This window comes from Pimephales promelas, chromosome 2 (assembly GCF_988280905.1).
Source record: "Pimephales promelas chromosome 2, fPimPro1.hap1.1, whole genome shotgun sequence".
Lineage (NCBI taxonomy): Eukaryota > Metazoa > Chordata > Actinopteri > Cypriniformes > Leuciscidae > Pimephales > Pimephales promelas.
In genome coordinates this window covers 27,094,510-27,111,203 of record NC_142770.1, presented here as the reverse complement: position 1 = coordinate 27,111,203, position 16,694 = coordinate 27,094,510, and the positions used below count along the sequence as shown (strand labels likewise).

The window sequence follows — 16,694 nt, the reverse complement described above, 5'->3', positions numbered from 1 at the left end:
TTGCTCTTTAAATGCACTGTCAACTGCTAATTTCAAAGCAAACACTCCGCAACACGTCCTTGCATCACAATCAAATTCAGTCAGCTAATAAACCTCGATCATTTAATGCAATATAACATTGTAAAACTACAACAACATTTCTACCATTTAATACAAAGCATTAACAGTCCATAAAGAAAACATTGACCTGTCCTGTTTTGGCTACCTGAAAGACTAGGCTACAGGGAAAATGTGCGAGTAGCTAGTATGCCTACTTGAATAAGCTTAAACGAAATCCACAAACTAAATCAGTCTATTTGAGCTTAAAGTCCGTACTGCTTGTTTAAACGTACAAAAATACATATCCAAAACAGATGAGATGGAAACCCGAGTGTGTTTTACTGGTGTGCTTTCTTTTTCTTTCGCCATCAACAGCTGTTCTATCTCATCGTCATCGTCGGATGACTGAGATGGAGTGTACTGTGTAGTTACTTTGCTGCCGGATAAAGTCTGAATGGCTTCCCAGGCACGACATAAGTGAATTTTTGCGTTTTCGGATTGAAGTTCGCTGAGAAAAAGTCTGTATCTAGGATCGAGAAATAAAGCAGCCACAAAGGCGTCATTAGCCGCGTTTCCACTGCCGGGCTAGGGCTGGGCCAGAGCTAACAGCGAGCCGAGCCGAGCTAGTGGCCTCGGGCCTCAAGCACCGGGCTTGCGTTTCCACTGCCGGGCCAGTAGCCCCACAGCGCTGCCCCAGACCCCACCCCTAACACGCCTTTCTGGATCAAACGTCATAAAACCAAACCCATTTCAGCGGGTATTATGAATTAATTTATTTTTTTAATTAGGAAGATAGCATCCCATAAGAAATTTTACCATGAAAAACTATAGTACGTACCATGGTATACCATAGTAGTACCATGGTACATACCATTAGTACCTCAGATGGTACCATGGTACATAGTATGGTACTGTAGCTGTTTCTAGTACGTACCATGGTATACCATACTAGTACCATAGTACCTTCATGGTACATACCATTAGTACCTCAGATATTACCATGGTACCAAGGTACATAGTATGGTACTGTATAGTACATAGTATGGTACCTTAGATTTACCATGGTACATACCATAGTACCTCAGATGTTACCATGGTGCATTCTGCAGTACCATATTACCATGGTACATTGTATGGTACTGTAGCTGTTACTATGGTACATAATATGGTCCCTCAGATTTATGGTACATACCCTAGTACAGATATAACCATGGTATATTGCATGGTACCTTTGTTTTTGTTTACAAAACAATATGTCATAATTTCTTCTTTGGTATTTATTTTATTTCTTGTTTGTGCTCTATCCATTGATTTATGGTCCTGAGCAAATAAATAAATAAATAAATAATATAAAACAACTCACACTGAGTATTATGAAGTACAAAAACACTGTAATCCCACGCAAGTACTATAGTAACTGATTGAAGAGGGTTCAAGCAACATCTAAAACGACCCTTTGTGTTACGTAAACACAAAAATATACACATTTATATCATCATACATACACTTGTTTTCCTCAACCCTACTGCGTGGATGTGACAACTACTGTGAGACAATTGCATTTTTGAGGCTGGTGTTAGCTTGCATTAATTTAACTCTGCTCAAACACAGGCATTTTCATCACATATAACTGACCCTCATGTTCAATTGCAATACACTTAGCTACTATGTCCTCACATGTCATTGCACACATTTCATTTGAAATCCTTACTTTCACAAGAAACTTTGCGATGTTTGTATTGATATCTGCATCATTGATAGCGGGTTGTCTGTGTTCCCGCTTTAGTTGCTTATAGAAAATAATAAGTTCTCTACAAGAGCAGTTAGACCCTCTTTCACAGTTACAGGGTTTTGGTACAACAACCAAGGATTCTACCATGCCAAAGCAATCAGCTGTTTTGATTACAGAATTGTTTCTTTTGAAATTGACGCTGTAATCTCTGGTGGTGACTAACATACCATTATACACGCAACGCTTATATACAGTTGAACTGTTCTTATGTTGGTACTCTGTGAGCGTAGAACTGTTTTGCAGTGCAGCAATCTCTCTGGCAGTTAACAGTCTGTGAGAGCCACACCCCAAAGTCACTAAATGTTCTCTGATGTAACATGAAGACTTCGTAACAATGTTGTCACCTGTCATGGAACAGAAAAAATCTTGCAATTCTCTGCTTGAATCATGAAGTACAGCATTTCCTTTCCTTACAACCTTCTGATATGAAAAGAAATGCTTAAAAATCTGTGACGAAACTGACTGTGTGCCAGAATACAGCTGCAAGAGTTTGCCATTCATGTCTTCAAAAACAAATGCTGAATTGGTCCATAGAAGACCCCAGTCCCTGGCACTCTGGGTAAGATGCGTCAACAAATGGCAGTTATATGAACAATGCTCGAGACCATAAAGAGCAGGCACTTTTGCTACAAACTGAACTAGACATAACTCTGCACAATTGAGCTCATCCTGTGTGGCAAACTGGGAGAGGAGGATGTGAAGTGCACATGCAAGAAGCATCCAGTGTTTGTAGTACAGCCCTGGTAAAACATTCCTAAGTACTACAGGAGAACAGAGGAGAGCAAATGCCCTCCACTCAGAAGCTTTCCAATATGTTCTCTCACTTAAGCGCCTAGGATTTCTTCTAACTTCATTTGGTGGCTGAATTTTACACAACACTTTGTCTAGGTCATTCATCTGGCGAGGAGTCAAGTGGAAGTTCTTGTTGGCATAATGAGGGTCAAACCAAAGATTGACAAATTGACGGACTACACCAAGACAAAAACAATGCATGTAATCTGGAATAAACCCCTTGATAATGTCAAATGATGGCAACAGGATCAGTGGACTTGGACCTTTAACACCCCTTTGAGATTGGTCATTACCATTTTCCATCGCTAACTCAGCAAGTTGCACTGTTTCAGCCATATGTCTCAGGTCGCACCCAACTATGTGTACAGGATAAACTCTAGTGAAACCTCTGCCTTTTTGTACCATCTCCCCTTTGTGGTAGCAAAAACCACATCCAAATTCTCCATTGAACTGTTTAAAGTTCTGCACCATTGCCCTTGCAACTGCATCACATATACATATTTTAGCTGTTACTTTGGTGTGATGTTCTGACCCAGTTTCATCTTTCCAACAGAATCCTGTGTCCCTTAGTTTTTGAAGTTCACGGATGAATGGGGTGAAGAAACTGTGAACCGGGGGTTTTCCTTTGCCGAACCATAACGTATGCAATATAACGTTTTTACATCGATCCACAAATGGAAGTTCATTGATAGTACACAGAATGGGCCAAATTGAAGTCTTTGATGAGTTGAACACAGGGGAACCATCACAGTTGAAGGTTAGCGTAATACTGTCAGTGTGTACTCCCTGTGTCTCGCGTCTGTATTCCGTTCCAGTGTTGATATCAGAAACACAGCCATCTCTTGTGAAATGTTTCTGTAGCTTTGATTGTACATGGGCCAGGATATTTCTTAGCTGAACCTTGAGTGGCATGACAAGGAAATAGTATGCCTTCTCAATTAGAGCTTTTTTGTTGAAGGTCTGCTGGCACACTCCACACTCATTACCGGGTTCAACACCAAGGTAGTCTGAACATCTAGGACAGTAAAAATGAAGCTCTGTCTTGTCCTTGAAATCAAAAAAGTGTTTCTTTAAAAACCAAACAGACTTTGGCACACATCCAGGCACCACACAATTTAGGAGCTCCAGGAGGTCTTTGATCGCTGCTTTTGACAGGCCATGCTTCAGGATGAATGCCAAGAGAAGAAGAAGGAGAGCCCCCATTGTAACGGAAGAACCAGCGTAAATTTTCTTTTCATCATTGAAGTTAGGGTCAAAAACATGCTCCTAAAAATTACAAAGGAAAATATTTATTACCATCCAGTCATAATATATCAATACCAAACAAAATAAATAATTAAGAAAATGGGCTAAAATTGCCGCTGGATCACATACAGGTGCTCTTTGAATACTTCAGGTGTATAGGGATGGAATGATTACTGGTTTAACAATAAACCATGGTAAAAATCCCATTAGTAACCTAAACACAAATACATGGGAATATAGGGTCCAGGCAATTCTGAAATCCCCCATTGATAATGCTTTTGTTTTACATGACAATATGTATTTAACCCCCTGGGGTACTTAATTTATAACTCAAACTCAGAACTTTCGGGTCAAAAATAAAAAATTTCAATGAAGTCTCTTCTGCTGACCAAGGCTGCTTTATTTGATGAAAAAAAAATTGACAAACAGTAATATTGCAAAATATTATGACAATTTAAAATTACTGTTTTCTATTTGAATATATTTTGAAATGTAATTTGAAAGCTGAATTTTTAACATCGTTACTGTTGCTGAATACACATCAGTTTTCAGTGTCACATGATCCTTCAGAAATCATTCTAATATGATGATTTTATGCTCAAAAAACATAAATTATTATTTTCAATGTTGAAAACAGTCGTGTTGTCTATTTTGGCGGTGTTCATATACCAAGTACCAATAAAGTCACCAAGTCCGCTAAAGTCCGCTAAAGCCACGATTTTTACCATTTTTTAAAGAATTTTATTTTAACACATTTTGGACCCGAAATACCTCAGTTGGACCTACAGTTGGAGGTAGGTCAACTAGGTCTACTTCATGTTTTTGAAGGAGACTTGAATTTGTATTTTGAGAGCAGATTTTATCCATGCAATGAGCTCTTCACATGATGGAAAAATAAATTGTTATTTTCAATATTTACACAAAATAAGTACATTAGTCTATATGGTAAAATGAAAATGAAAACAAAACACACCGTTGGACCTTCTGAAGTATCGTCGTCAGATGAAACTGGGTTAGTCTGTTCTTCGTGCTATAATAAAGAAAGTTGCAAAATACAGAAAGGAAAGGATAGGATAAACTTTATTTGTCTTGGGCAAAGTGCTACAGTATTACCCAACATACAACACAATACACAACACATCAATGTATACACAGCACAACAGTGTATGAAAATAAAATACAAGATATGTAAAATACTTATAGTGCTACTGCTAGTGTGCTATAGGTACATTTTTCCGGGTCATATTTAACTTTTTTCCCCTTTCCTGAGAATGCCAATTTGTAAAAATAATAGATTGAAAATTTCATTTGGACTCGATAAATTTTTTTTGAATATGATCTGGAACAATGTACTGTACCTATAGCACAAAAATGCAGAAAGTAGCCAAATATATTCTGGAGATATAAATGAATGTGCAGTAAATTAGCACTATATTAATAACACCACCAGAAACACTTATATATTATTTGCTGAACTGTTTTTGTCAGATACATCTTTACCTATCTAATAATGTAAACAATCATACATACCATTACATCTTCGTCTGCACTCTCATCTGAAGTGTCTGTGCCTCCCTCAACATGCTGTAATAGAAGAGCACAAGAAGTCACAGGTAAGCCAAACACCAGTGAGTTCAGTTTGTCTGTCCTCCTAGTGGAACAATTACCGCATGACAAAAGAAACTGTACCATTTCATGCAGTGGATCCTGCCCTCTGTCATCTGATGACCCACTAGACATGTGATCAGCCTGAGAGACAGAGGAATGTGATTAAACTTATCCTACAGAGATTTCTGTTTTTGATAACAACAATAATAATAATAATAAAATAATCATACACACCATTACATCTTCACCTGCATTCTCATTTAGGGAGTTTGTGCCCCCGTCAGCATGCTGTAATACAAGAGCAGAGCATTTAAATGAGGACATTTATTGTAAACTAATGATTTATATGTAGGGATGTGATGAGAACTTGAGCAACAATTAAGACTAGAAAAAAAAGTTTGATGACAAACTTTAAGTTGGCTTGAGAAAGCCGGACCAGAGCGTTTGAAGTTTTGAAGTTTGAATGAAGTTTTAAAGATAGATTAGAAAGAAAGAAAGAAAGAAAGAAAGAAAGAAAGATGGATAGATTAGTTAGAAAGATAGATTAGTTAGAAAGAAATATAGATAGATAGATAGATAGATAGATAGATAGATAAATAGATAGATAGATGTTTTTGGCAAGAAGCTAACATGATTAGCATGTAGCTAGCTTGATGCTAATTTGATTAGCATGTAGTTAAGATGATTAGCATGTTGTTAGCATGATTAGCATGTAGCTAGAATCATAATAGCATGATTAGCATGTTGCTAGCATCATGCTAACGTGTTTTTATCAAGAAGCTAGCATGACTAGCATGTAGCTAGCATCATGCTAACATGATTAGCATGTTGCTAGCATCATGCTAGCATGTTTTAGCAAGAAGCTAGAATGATAAGCATGTAGCTAGCATCATGCTAACATGATTAGCATGTTGTTAGCATCATGTTAGCATGTTTTTAGCAAGAAGCTAGCATGATTAGCATGTAGCTAGCATCATGCTACCATGATTAGCATGTAGCTAGCATCATAATAACATTATTAGCATGTTGTTAGCATCATGCTAACATGTTTTTAGCAAGAAGCTAACATCATTAGTATGTAGCTAACATCAAGCTAGCATGATTAGCATGTTTTTAGCAAGAAGTTAGCATGACTAGCATGTAGCTAACATCATAATAGCATGATTAGCATGTTACTAGCATCATGCTAGCATGTTTTTAGCAAGAAGCTAGCATGATTAGCATGTAGCTAACATCATAATAGCATGATTAGCATGTTGCTAGCATTATGCTAGCATGTTTTTAGCAAGAAGCTAACATGATTAGCATGTAGCTAGCATCAAGCTAGCATGATTAGCATGTTTTTAGCAAGAAGCTAGCATGACTAGCATGTAGCTAACATCATAATAGCATGATTAGCATGTTGCTAGCATCATGCTAACATGTTTTTAGGAAGAAGCTAGCATGATTAGCATGTAGCTAGCATCATGCTAACATGATTAGCATGTTGCTAGCATCATGCTAGCATGTTTTAGCAAGAAGCTAGAATGATAAGCATGTAGCTAGCATCATGCTAGCATGATTAGCATGTTGCTAGCATCATGTTAGCATGTTTTTAGCAAGAAGCTAGCATGATTAGCATGTAGCTAGCATCATGCTACCATGATTAGCATGTAGCTAGCATCATAATAACATTATTAGCATGTTGTTAGCATCATGCTAACATGTTTTTAGCAAGAAGCTAACATCATTAGTATGTAGCTAGCATCAAGCTAGCATGATTAGCATGTTTTTAGCAAGAAGTTAGCATGACTAGCATGTAGCTAACATCATAATAGCATGATTAGCATGTTACTAGCATCATGCTAGCATGTTTTTAGCAAGAAGCTAGCATGATTAGCATGTAGCTAACATCATAATAGCATGATTAGCATGTTGCTAGCATTATGCTAGCATGTTTTTAGCAAGAAGCTAACATGATTAGCATGTAGCTAGCATCAAGCTAGCATGATTAGCATGTTTTTAGCAAGAAGCTAACATGACTAGCATGTAGCTAACATCATAATAGCATGATTAGCATGTTGCTAGCATCATGCTAACATGTTTTTAGGAAGAAGCTAGCATGATTAGCATGTAGCTAGCATCATGCTACCATGATTAGCATGTTGCTAGCAAGAAGCTAGCATGATTAACATGTAGCTAGCATCATGCTAGCATGATTAGCATGTAGCTAGCATCATAATAACATAATTAGCATGTTGCTAGCATCATGCTAGCATGTTTTTAGCAAGAAGCTAGCAGGATTAGTATGTAGCTAGCATCATGCTAGCATGATTAGCATGTTGCTAGCATCATGCTAGCATGTTTTTAGCAAGAAGCTAGCATGATTAGCATGTAGCTAGCATCATGCTAGCATGATTAGCATGTAGCTAGCATCATGCTAGCATGTTTTTAGCAAGAAGCTAGCATGATTAGCATGTTGCTAGCATCATGCTAGCATGTTTTTAGCAAGAAGCTAGCATGATTAGCATGTAGCTAGCATCATGCTAGCATGATTAGCATGTAGCTAGCATCATGCTAGCATGTTTTTAGCAAGAAGCTAGCATGATTAGCATGTAGCTAGCATCATGCTAGCATGATTAGCATGTAGCTAGCATCATGCTAGCATGTTTTTAACAAGAAGCTAACATGATTAGCAGAAAGCTAGCATGATTAGCATGTTATTAGCATCAAGAAAGAAAGAAAGAACGAAAGAGAAAGAAAGAATTTTTAGAAAGAAAGATGCATAGATTAGTTAGAAAGAAAGATGGATAGATTTGTTAGAAAGAAAGCTGGATAGATTAGTTAGAAAGAAAGATGGATAGATTTGTTAGAAAGAAAGAAAGAAAGAAAGAAAGAAAGAAAGAAAGAAAGAAAGAAAGAAAGAAAGTATTGTTAGAAAGAAAGATGGATAGATTACTTGGGTAGAAAGAAAGAACGATAGATTTGTTAGAAAGAAAGATGGATAGATTAGTTAGAAAGAAAGATGGATAGATTTGTTAGAAAGAAAGATGGATAGAATTGTTAGAAAGAAAGATGGATAGATTAGTTAGGTAGAAAGAAAGAACGATAGATTTGTTAGAAAGAAAGAACGATAGATTATTTAGAAAGAAAGATGGATAGATTAGTTAGAAAGAAAGATGGATAGATTAGTAAGAAAGAAAGATGGATAGATTAGTTAGAAAGAAAGATGGATAGATTTGTTAGAAAGAAAGATGGATAGATTAGTTAGAAAGAAAGATGGATAGATTTGCTAGAAAGAAAGATGGATAGATTTGTTAGAAAGAAAGATGGATAGATTAGTTAGAAAGAAAGATGGATAGATTAGTTAGAAAGAAAGATGGATAGATTAGTTAGAAAAAAAGATGGATAGATTTGCTAGAAAGAAAGATGGATAGATTTGTTAGAAAGAAAGATGGATAGATTAGTTAGGTAGAAAGAAAGATGGATAGATTAGTTAAGTAGAAAGAAAGATGGATAGATTTGTTAGAAAGAAAGATGGATAGATTAGGTAGAAAGAAAGATGGATAGATTAGGTAGAAAGAAAGATGGATAGATTAGGTAGAAAGAAAGATGGATAGATTAGGTAGAAAGAAAGATGGATAGATTTGTTAGAAAGAAAGATGGATAGATTTGTTAGAAAGAAAGATGGATAGATTAGGTAGAAAGAAAGATGGATAGATTAGGTAGAAAGAAAGATGGATAGATTAGGTAGAAAGAAAGATGGATAGATTTGTTAGAAAGAAAGATGGATAGATTAGTTAGAAAGAAAGATGGATAGATTTGTTAGAAAGAAAGATGGATAGATTTGTTAGAAAGAAAGATGGATAGATTAGTTAGGTAGAAAGAAAGATGGATAGATTAGTTAAGTAGAAAGAAAGATGGATAGATTTGTTAGAAAGAAAGATGGATAGATTAGTTAGGTAGAAAGAAAGATGGATAGATTAGTTAGGTAGAAAGAAAGATGGATAGATTTGTTAGAAAGAAAGATGGATAGATTAGTTAGAAAGAAAGATGGATAGATTAGTTAGAAAGAACGATGGATAGATTTGTTAGAAAGAAAGATGGATAGATTAGTTAGAAAGAAAGATGGATAGATTAGTTAGAAAGAACGATGGATAGATTAGTTAGAAAGAAAGATGGATAGATTAGGTAGAAAGAAAGATGGATAGATTTGTTAGAAAGAAAGATGGATAGATTAGTTAGAAAGAAAGATGGATAGATTTGTTAGAAAGAAAGATGGATAGATTAGTTAGGTAGAAAGAAAGATGGATAGATTAGTTAGGTAGAAAGAAAGATGGATAGATTTGTTAGAAAGAAAGATGGATAGATTAGTTAGAAAGAAAGATGGATAGATTAGTTAGAAAGAAAGATGGATAGATTAGTTAGGTAGAAAGAAAGATGGATAGATTAGTTAGGTAGAAAGAAAGATGGATAGATTTGTTAGAAAGAAAGATGGATAGATTAGTTAGAAAGAAAGATGGATAGATTAGTTAGAAAGAAAGATGGATAGATTTGTTAGAAAGAAAGATGGATAGATTTGTTAGAAAGAAAGATGGATAGATTAGGTAGAAAGAAAGATGGATAGATTTGTTAGAAAGAAAGATGGATAGATTAGTTAGGTAGAAAGAAAGATGGATAGATTTGTTAGATAGATAGATAGATAGATAGATAGATAGATAGATAGATAGATAGATAGATAGATAGATAGATAGATAAGTTCATTAGTTCATATAGAATGGTAGTTTAATTGAGTCTAGGGCTTCAGGGAATTTAGATTTGAGTTTTTGTTGTACGCTATTGGGCCACCGTAGTCTTGGCTCAATTTGACCATGCTGCAATGAAAGTCAATGGGATTTTTATGATTTTTAATATTAATTTTTAAGAAATCTGAAAGTCGAATCAGTCTAAAAAGATATAGCAACTCGAGTCAGAACAGTCTGAAGGTCTGACCCGAGTTTGGAGTTTGTAGAGTTAAAGCTCTAGGAGGAGTAGCAGTCAGAAAATTTTGAGTAAGAAGAATAATAATAACTAGAAAAATTGCATTTCCTGCGGAATATGCGTGTGAATGCTTCAAAAGCTGAACTGAAATGCTTAAAAAAAAAAAAATATTGCAGTTCAAACAACAGCAAAACAGAGCAAAAAAGAAAAAAAAGCTTAATTCAAATGCATTTAATAAGCTGAAATGCAAAACAAGATCCAAAAATTGTAGAAAACTACAAGTTTACTTAGAGAGGTAAAGAGAGGTAGAGATGTAGACACAGAGGTAAAGAAATATAGGGGTAGAGAAAGAGACAGAGGTAGAGAAGTAAAGGAGTACAAAAAAGAAAGGTAGAGAAAGACAGGGGGTAGGTAGAAAGAAAGAAAGAAAGAAAGAAAGAAAGAAAGAAAGAAAGAAAGAAAGAAAGAAAGAAAGAAAGAAAGAAAGAAAAGAATTAGTTAGAAAGAAAAATGGATTTAAAAGAAAGAAAGAAAGAAAGAAAGGATTAGTGAGAAAGAAAGGATTAGTGAGAGAGAAAGAAAGAAAGGATTAGTTAGTTAGAAAGAAAGAAAGAAATATGGATTAGAAAGAAAGAAAGAATTAGTTAGAAAGAAAGATGGATTTGAAAGAAAGAAAGAAAGAATTAGTGAGAAAGAAAGGATTAGTTAGTTAGAAAGAAAGATGGATTTGATAGATAGATAGATAGATAGATAGATAGATAGATAGATAGATAGATAGATAGATAGATAGATGGATGGATGGATTATTAGAAAGAAAGAAAGAAAGAAAGATGGATTAGGTAGAAAGAAAGAAAGAAAGAAAGAAAGAAAGAAAGAAAGAAAGAAAGAAAGAAAGAAAGAAAGATGAATTAGGTAGAAAGAAAGAAAGAAAGAAAGAAAGAAAGAAAGAAAGAAAGAAAGAAAGAAAGAAGGATTAGGTAGAAAGGAAGAAAGAAAGATGGATTAGGTAGAAAGAAAGATAGATAGATAGATAGATAGATAGATAGATAGATAGATAGATAGATAGATAGATAGATAGATAGATAGATAGATTATTCAAAATAAAGAAAAAGAAAGAAAGAAAGAAAGATAAAAAGAAAGAAAGATTAGTTAGAAAGAAATATGGATTTGAAAGAAAGAAAGAAAGAAAGGATTAGTAAGAAAGAAATATGAATTTGAAAGAAAGAAAGAAAGAAAGATTAGGTAGAAAGAAAGAAAGAAAGAAAGGATTAGTAAGAAAGAAATATGAATTTGAAAGAAAGAAAGAAAGAAAGAAAGATTAGGTAGAAAGAAAGAAAGAAAGAAAGAAAGAAAGAAAGAAAGAAAGAAAGAAAAATAGATGATAGATAGATGAAAGAAAGAAAGAAAGCAATGATTAGTAAGAAAGAAATATGAATTTAAAAGAAAGAAAGAAAGAAAGAAAGAAAGAAAGAAAGAAAGAATTAGTTAGAAAGAAAGATGGATTTGAAAGGATGAAAAAAGAAAGAAAGGATTAGTTAGAAATAAAGAAAGGATTAGTTAGAAAGAAAGAAGGAAAGATATATTGGTTACAAAGAAAGACAGATAGTATAGTTAGAAAGAAAGAAAAGATTATTTAGAAAGAAAGATAGTATAGTTAGAAAGAAAGATAGATTATCTAGAAAGAAAGAAAGATAGATTAGTTAGAAATATAGATGGATTAGTTAGATAGATAGATAGATAGATAGATAGATAGATAGATAGATAGATAGATAGATACACAGATAGATACATACATAGTCTATACATAGATAGATAGATCATTTGGACACAGAAAGTCAAATAGTTAAGACAGGCAGATGGATAGAAGAGGATAAAAGGAAGAGTAGAAAGGAGAAGAGATTATGAAAGGAGGGTAGAATAGGAGGACAGGAGGAGTAGAGGATTGGAGGAGGAGAAGAGGAGGGAAGAGAGAGGGAGAACAGGAGAAGTAGAGGCATAAATGCAACAAAAACTTGTAGTATCCTTCAGAAAAGAGCTGAGTGACTTTCCACCAATCAGAACACAGGACCAGTTATGTGTGTCTCCCTTTGATCTTTGCTAATCAGCATCACCTGTGCAATCAGCTTTCCTATTTAGACAGAGGCCAAAATTGCTGATACTTGGCCTCGAACAAACCTCAATAGAGACAAAACTATAGGTTGTATTGGCGAAATGACCTGACCGTGAGCGAGACAAGGCCTTTGTGAACGATGTGATGTATTTTTTTTGTGGATAGAGTTAAAAAAAGGGACCACTTTGGCAAGTTAAAAAACTGGTTTGTATTGCTCTGATCACAAAAGTTTGACCTGAATTTATAATTGCTGCCAATGGAGGAATGTCTGTCACTCTTGTCCTTTGGAAGGACACAGTGAAAAAACTATAAGTCCCAGGGATTTACTAAACACATGAGAGGAACCACAACAAAAATACCTACGTTTCAAGTATAATTTTATGCCCAAAGAGTGAAAATTGTGGCCAGGCCAGCGATTTAAAAATTATTTTTTAGCATTAGGTTTCAAGCTGGCTCACTCTAGCACGTGCTCTAGCTCTGAACAGTCTCTCTCATTCACTCCCATTATAATTTCAGAAACGGGTTGAAAAACATCATGAGACTAAAGTAGAGATTGTGAAAAAATAATAATAGATATCAAAAAGTTGAATACAACTTTAATAGCTTACAAATTTCTCAACATTTTAAAGTTTAAATGACAGAAATAGCTGAAAGTATGCAGAAGTTGTAGGCTTTGAAAGCAGACGGAGCATAAAACAGAATTTGAAGAATTCTCCATTGACTTCCATGTTAAAAAATATGCACAAAAAGTTTAATAATTTAAAAATTATAAAGGTTATAAAAAAGAAAAGTAATAGCACACATGTCCTTGAAAAGCTGCACATTTTGATACTTGAATGGTTTTTGTAGCACAAAGTAGAGAGGAGAAGAAAGCGACCGAAAAACGTACGGAAGAATACGGAATAATAATAATAAGAAAGATTTGGATTTCAAGAGTGTGAATGCTTGAAGCATTCACACTAACTAGATTAAAAAGTTCGTCGAGACAAACTTTAAGTTGGCTTGTGAAAGTTTGGAACAGAAAGTTTGAAGAAGTTTAAAGTAGTTTGAAGTTTAAATTAGTCTAAAGTTTAAATTAAGTTTAACTTAGTTTAAAGATAGATAGATAGATAGATAGATAGATAGATAGATAGATAGATAGATAGATAGATACATAGATACATAGATACATAGATACAGAGATAGAGTTAGATAGATAGATAGATAGATAGATAGATAGATAGATAGATAGATAGATAGATAGAGTTACTATTGTGGTTGCTATGGTGTTGCTAGGCAGTTGCTAGGGTGTTCTTGGTGGTTGCTAGGATGTTGCTAGGCGGTTGCTAGGGTGTTCTGGGTGGTTGCTATGGTGTTGCTAGGCAGTTGCTAGGGTATTCTGGGTGGTTGCTAGGGTGTTGCTAGGTGGTTGCTAGGGTGTTCTGGGTGGTTGCTATGGTGTTGCTAGGTGGTTGCTAGGGTGTTCTGGGTGGTTGCTATGGTGTTGTTAGGCAGTTGCTAGGGTGTTCTTGGTGGTTGCTAGGGTGTTGCTAGGCAGTTGCTAAGGTGTTCTTGGTGGTTGCTAGGGTGTTGGTAGGTGGTTGCTAGGGTGTTCTGGGTGGTTGCTATGGTGTTGCTAGGCAGTTGCTAGGGTGATCTGGTGGTTGCTAGGGTGTTGCTAGGTAGTTGCTAAGGTGTTCTGGATGGTTGCTATGGTGTTGCTAGGTGGTTGCTAGGGTATTCTGGGTGGTTGCTATGGTGTTGCTAGGTGGTTGCTAGGGTGTCCTGGGTGGTTGCTATGGTATTGCTACTTGGTTGGTAGTGTTCACATATGGTTACTATAAAGTATCCATATTAGCATTTAGCTATTCACAGCTAGCATGTTTAGCATATTGAAAGTCCTGTGTGCTAGCATGAGTCAAAAGACCCAACCCCCATCGCGATACAATGTTCTGATGCTGAGATATAGCTGTTAAAAAATGGTTGCTAGGGTCCTCTCTTTGGTTGCTAGGGATTGGCTTGACAGCTGCCAATCATCAAACTCCAAAGGCTGCTTGTCAGTATGAATGATTTAAACCAACCCCCATCTCTATACATTGTTCTGATGCAGAGATATAAATCATGCTTAATGGTTGCTAGGGTACTCTGTTTAGTTGCTAGGGAGTGGCTTGGCAGCTGGCAGCGATGAATCTCCAAAGGCTACTTGTCACTATAAATCAACTCTCATGACTCTGTGACATTCAGAATGGAAGATATCCCTCTTTAAAATTTGGTTGCTAAGGTGCTCGTTAATTGTTGCTAGGGCGTGGCCAGAAATTGTTGAGGTGATTCATGGTTGGCACTTTGCTACCCGGAGTCAAAAGAGACCACCCACATATTTCTATGACACTTCTTTCTGGAGATATCCCTTCAATCTCTTTCAATGGAAGTCTATGGGACTTGTTGCTAAGGTGCTCTAAATGGTTGCTAGGGCGTGGCTTGATAGCTTCACAATGATCCTGAGAGACTGATTGGTCGTGTGAGTAAAATGAGTCCGCCCCCTTGTCTCTACGAGACTGTGATCCAGAGCTATGTTCAATATAAAACCCTAATGCAATGTGTAGGGTCCTACACCATAGTAAGTCAATGGGGCAATTTTGGGCAGCTCCTGCCCCCCAGGGGTGCAACTTTTACCCCACTGTGAGGTATTTTCTTACAGAGCCTGTCAGCCTCTTCAAATGTGGTACATTACAAGTTTCTGAGAAATCATCGCTATTTAGTATGGCACGAGGCCTGCGGCCTCGTGCCTATGGCCTGCGGTTGCTAGGGTGCTGTAACTGGTTGCTATGGTGTGAATTTAGAGTTTATGAGTTTAGAGTTTATAAGTTTAATTGAGTAAGTGTCCAGAGTTTATTCATTTATGAGTTTAATAGTTTTATGAGAGTTTATAAGAGTATGAGTTTATGAATTGAGAGTTTATGAGTTTAGAGTTTATAAGATTAAATGAGTCTTAGAGAGTTTAAGTTTAGAGTTTATTAATTTATTTTGAGTTTAAGAGTTTAAGATTAGATAGATAAGTGTCATAGATTGATGAGTTCATTAGTTTGAATGAGTTTCAATGGCTCATATAGTGTATAGAATGGCAGTTTGATTGAGTCTGGGGCTTCAAGGTATTTAGATTTGAAATTTTGACAGTTGGGCAGTTTGAATTTCTCAATGGGAGTCAATGGGAGTTTTTTCCGACTTTGATCGTCATTTTTAGGAGAACCGTAAGTCCGATCAGTTAGAAAAGATATAGCAACGCGAGTCAGAACAGTTTGAGTGTCCGTGCCGAGTTTGGAGTATGTGGAGTTAAAGCTCTAGGAGGAGTTAGAGTTGGAAATTTTAGTCTCAGAAAAAGAATAATAATAATAATAACTAGATTAAAAAGTTCGTCGAGACAAACTTTAAGTTGGCTTGTGAAAGTTTGGAACAGAAAGTTTGAAGAAGTTTAAAGTAGTTTGAAGTTTAAATTAGTCTAAAGTTTAAATTAAGTTTAACTTAGTTTAAAGATAGATAGATAGATAGATAGATAGATAGATAGATAGATAGATAGAGATAGAGTTAGATAGATAGATAGATAGATAGATAGATAGATAGATAGATAGATAGATAGATAGATAGATAGATAGATAGAGTTACTATTGTGGTTGCTATGGTGTTGCTAGGCAGTTGCTAGGGTGTTCTTGGTGGTTGCTAGGGTGTTTCTAGGCGGTTGCTAGGGTGTTCTGGGTGGTTGCTATGGTGTTGCTAGGCAGTTGCTAGGGTATTCTGGGTGGTTGCTATGGTGTTGCTAGGTGGTTGCTAGGGTGTTCTGGGTGGTTGCTATGGTGTTGCTAGGCGGTTGCTAGGGTGTTCTGGGTGGTTGCTATGGTGTTGTTAGGCAGTTGCTAGGGTGTTCTTGGTGGTTGCTAGGGTGTTGCTAGGCAGTTGCTAAGGTGTTCTTGGTGGTTGCTAGGGTGTTGGTAGGTGGTTGCTAGGGTGTTCTGGGTGGTTGCTATGGTGTTGCTAGGCAGTTGCTAGGGTGATCTGGTGGTTGCTAGGGTGTTGCTAGGTAGTTGCTAAGGTGTTCTGGATGGTTGCTATGGTGTTGCTAGGTGGTTGCTAGGGTATTCTGGGTGGTTGCTATGGTGTTGCTAGGTGGTTGCTAGG

The 16,694-nt window shown here is 36.1% G+C and overlaps 1 protein-coding gene across 1 annotated transcript; it reads right to left on the bottom strand.

The window, feature by feature from the left end:
* Window positions 1-1,031: 1,031 nt before the first annotated feature.
* Window positions 1,032-5,622, bottom strand: LOC120486919 (uncharacterized). The gene is made up of 4 exons (XM_089132286.1): window positions 5,558-5,622; window positions 5,399-5,452; window positions 4,842-4,898; window positions 1,032-3,889 (listed from the first exon to the last, which is right to left on the bottom strand). Exons 1-4 carry the CDS (start codon window positions 5,606-5,608, stop codon window positions 1,631-1,633), a joined length of 2,421 nt encoding a protein of 806 aa, XP_088988412.1. The 5' UTR covers window positions 5,609-5,622; the 3' UTR covers window positions 1,032-1,630.
* Window positions 5,623-16,694: the final 11,072 nt, after the last annotated feature.

What these genes read in the sequence shown, in the direction of transcription:
- LOC120486919 (XM_089132286.1), bottom strand. Translation starts at nt 5,608, where the DNA reads ATGTCTAGTGGGTCATCAGATGACAGAGGGCAGGATCCACTGCATGAA. An exon ending in AGGATCCACTGCATGAAATG is followed by an intron (nt 5,453 to 5,557) that starts GTACAGTTTCTT and finishes CTTCTATTACAG; the next exon opens with CATGTTGAGGGAGGCACAGA. An exon ending in ATACTTCAGAAGGTCCAACG is followed by an intron (nt 3,890 to 4,841) that starts GTGTGTTTTGTT and finishes TGTAATTTTTAG; the next exon opens with GAGCATGTTTTTGACCCTAA.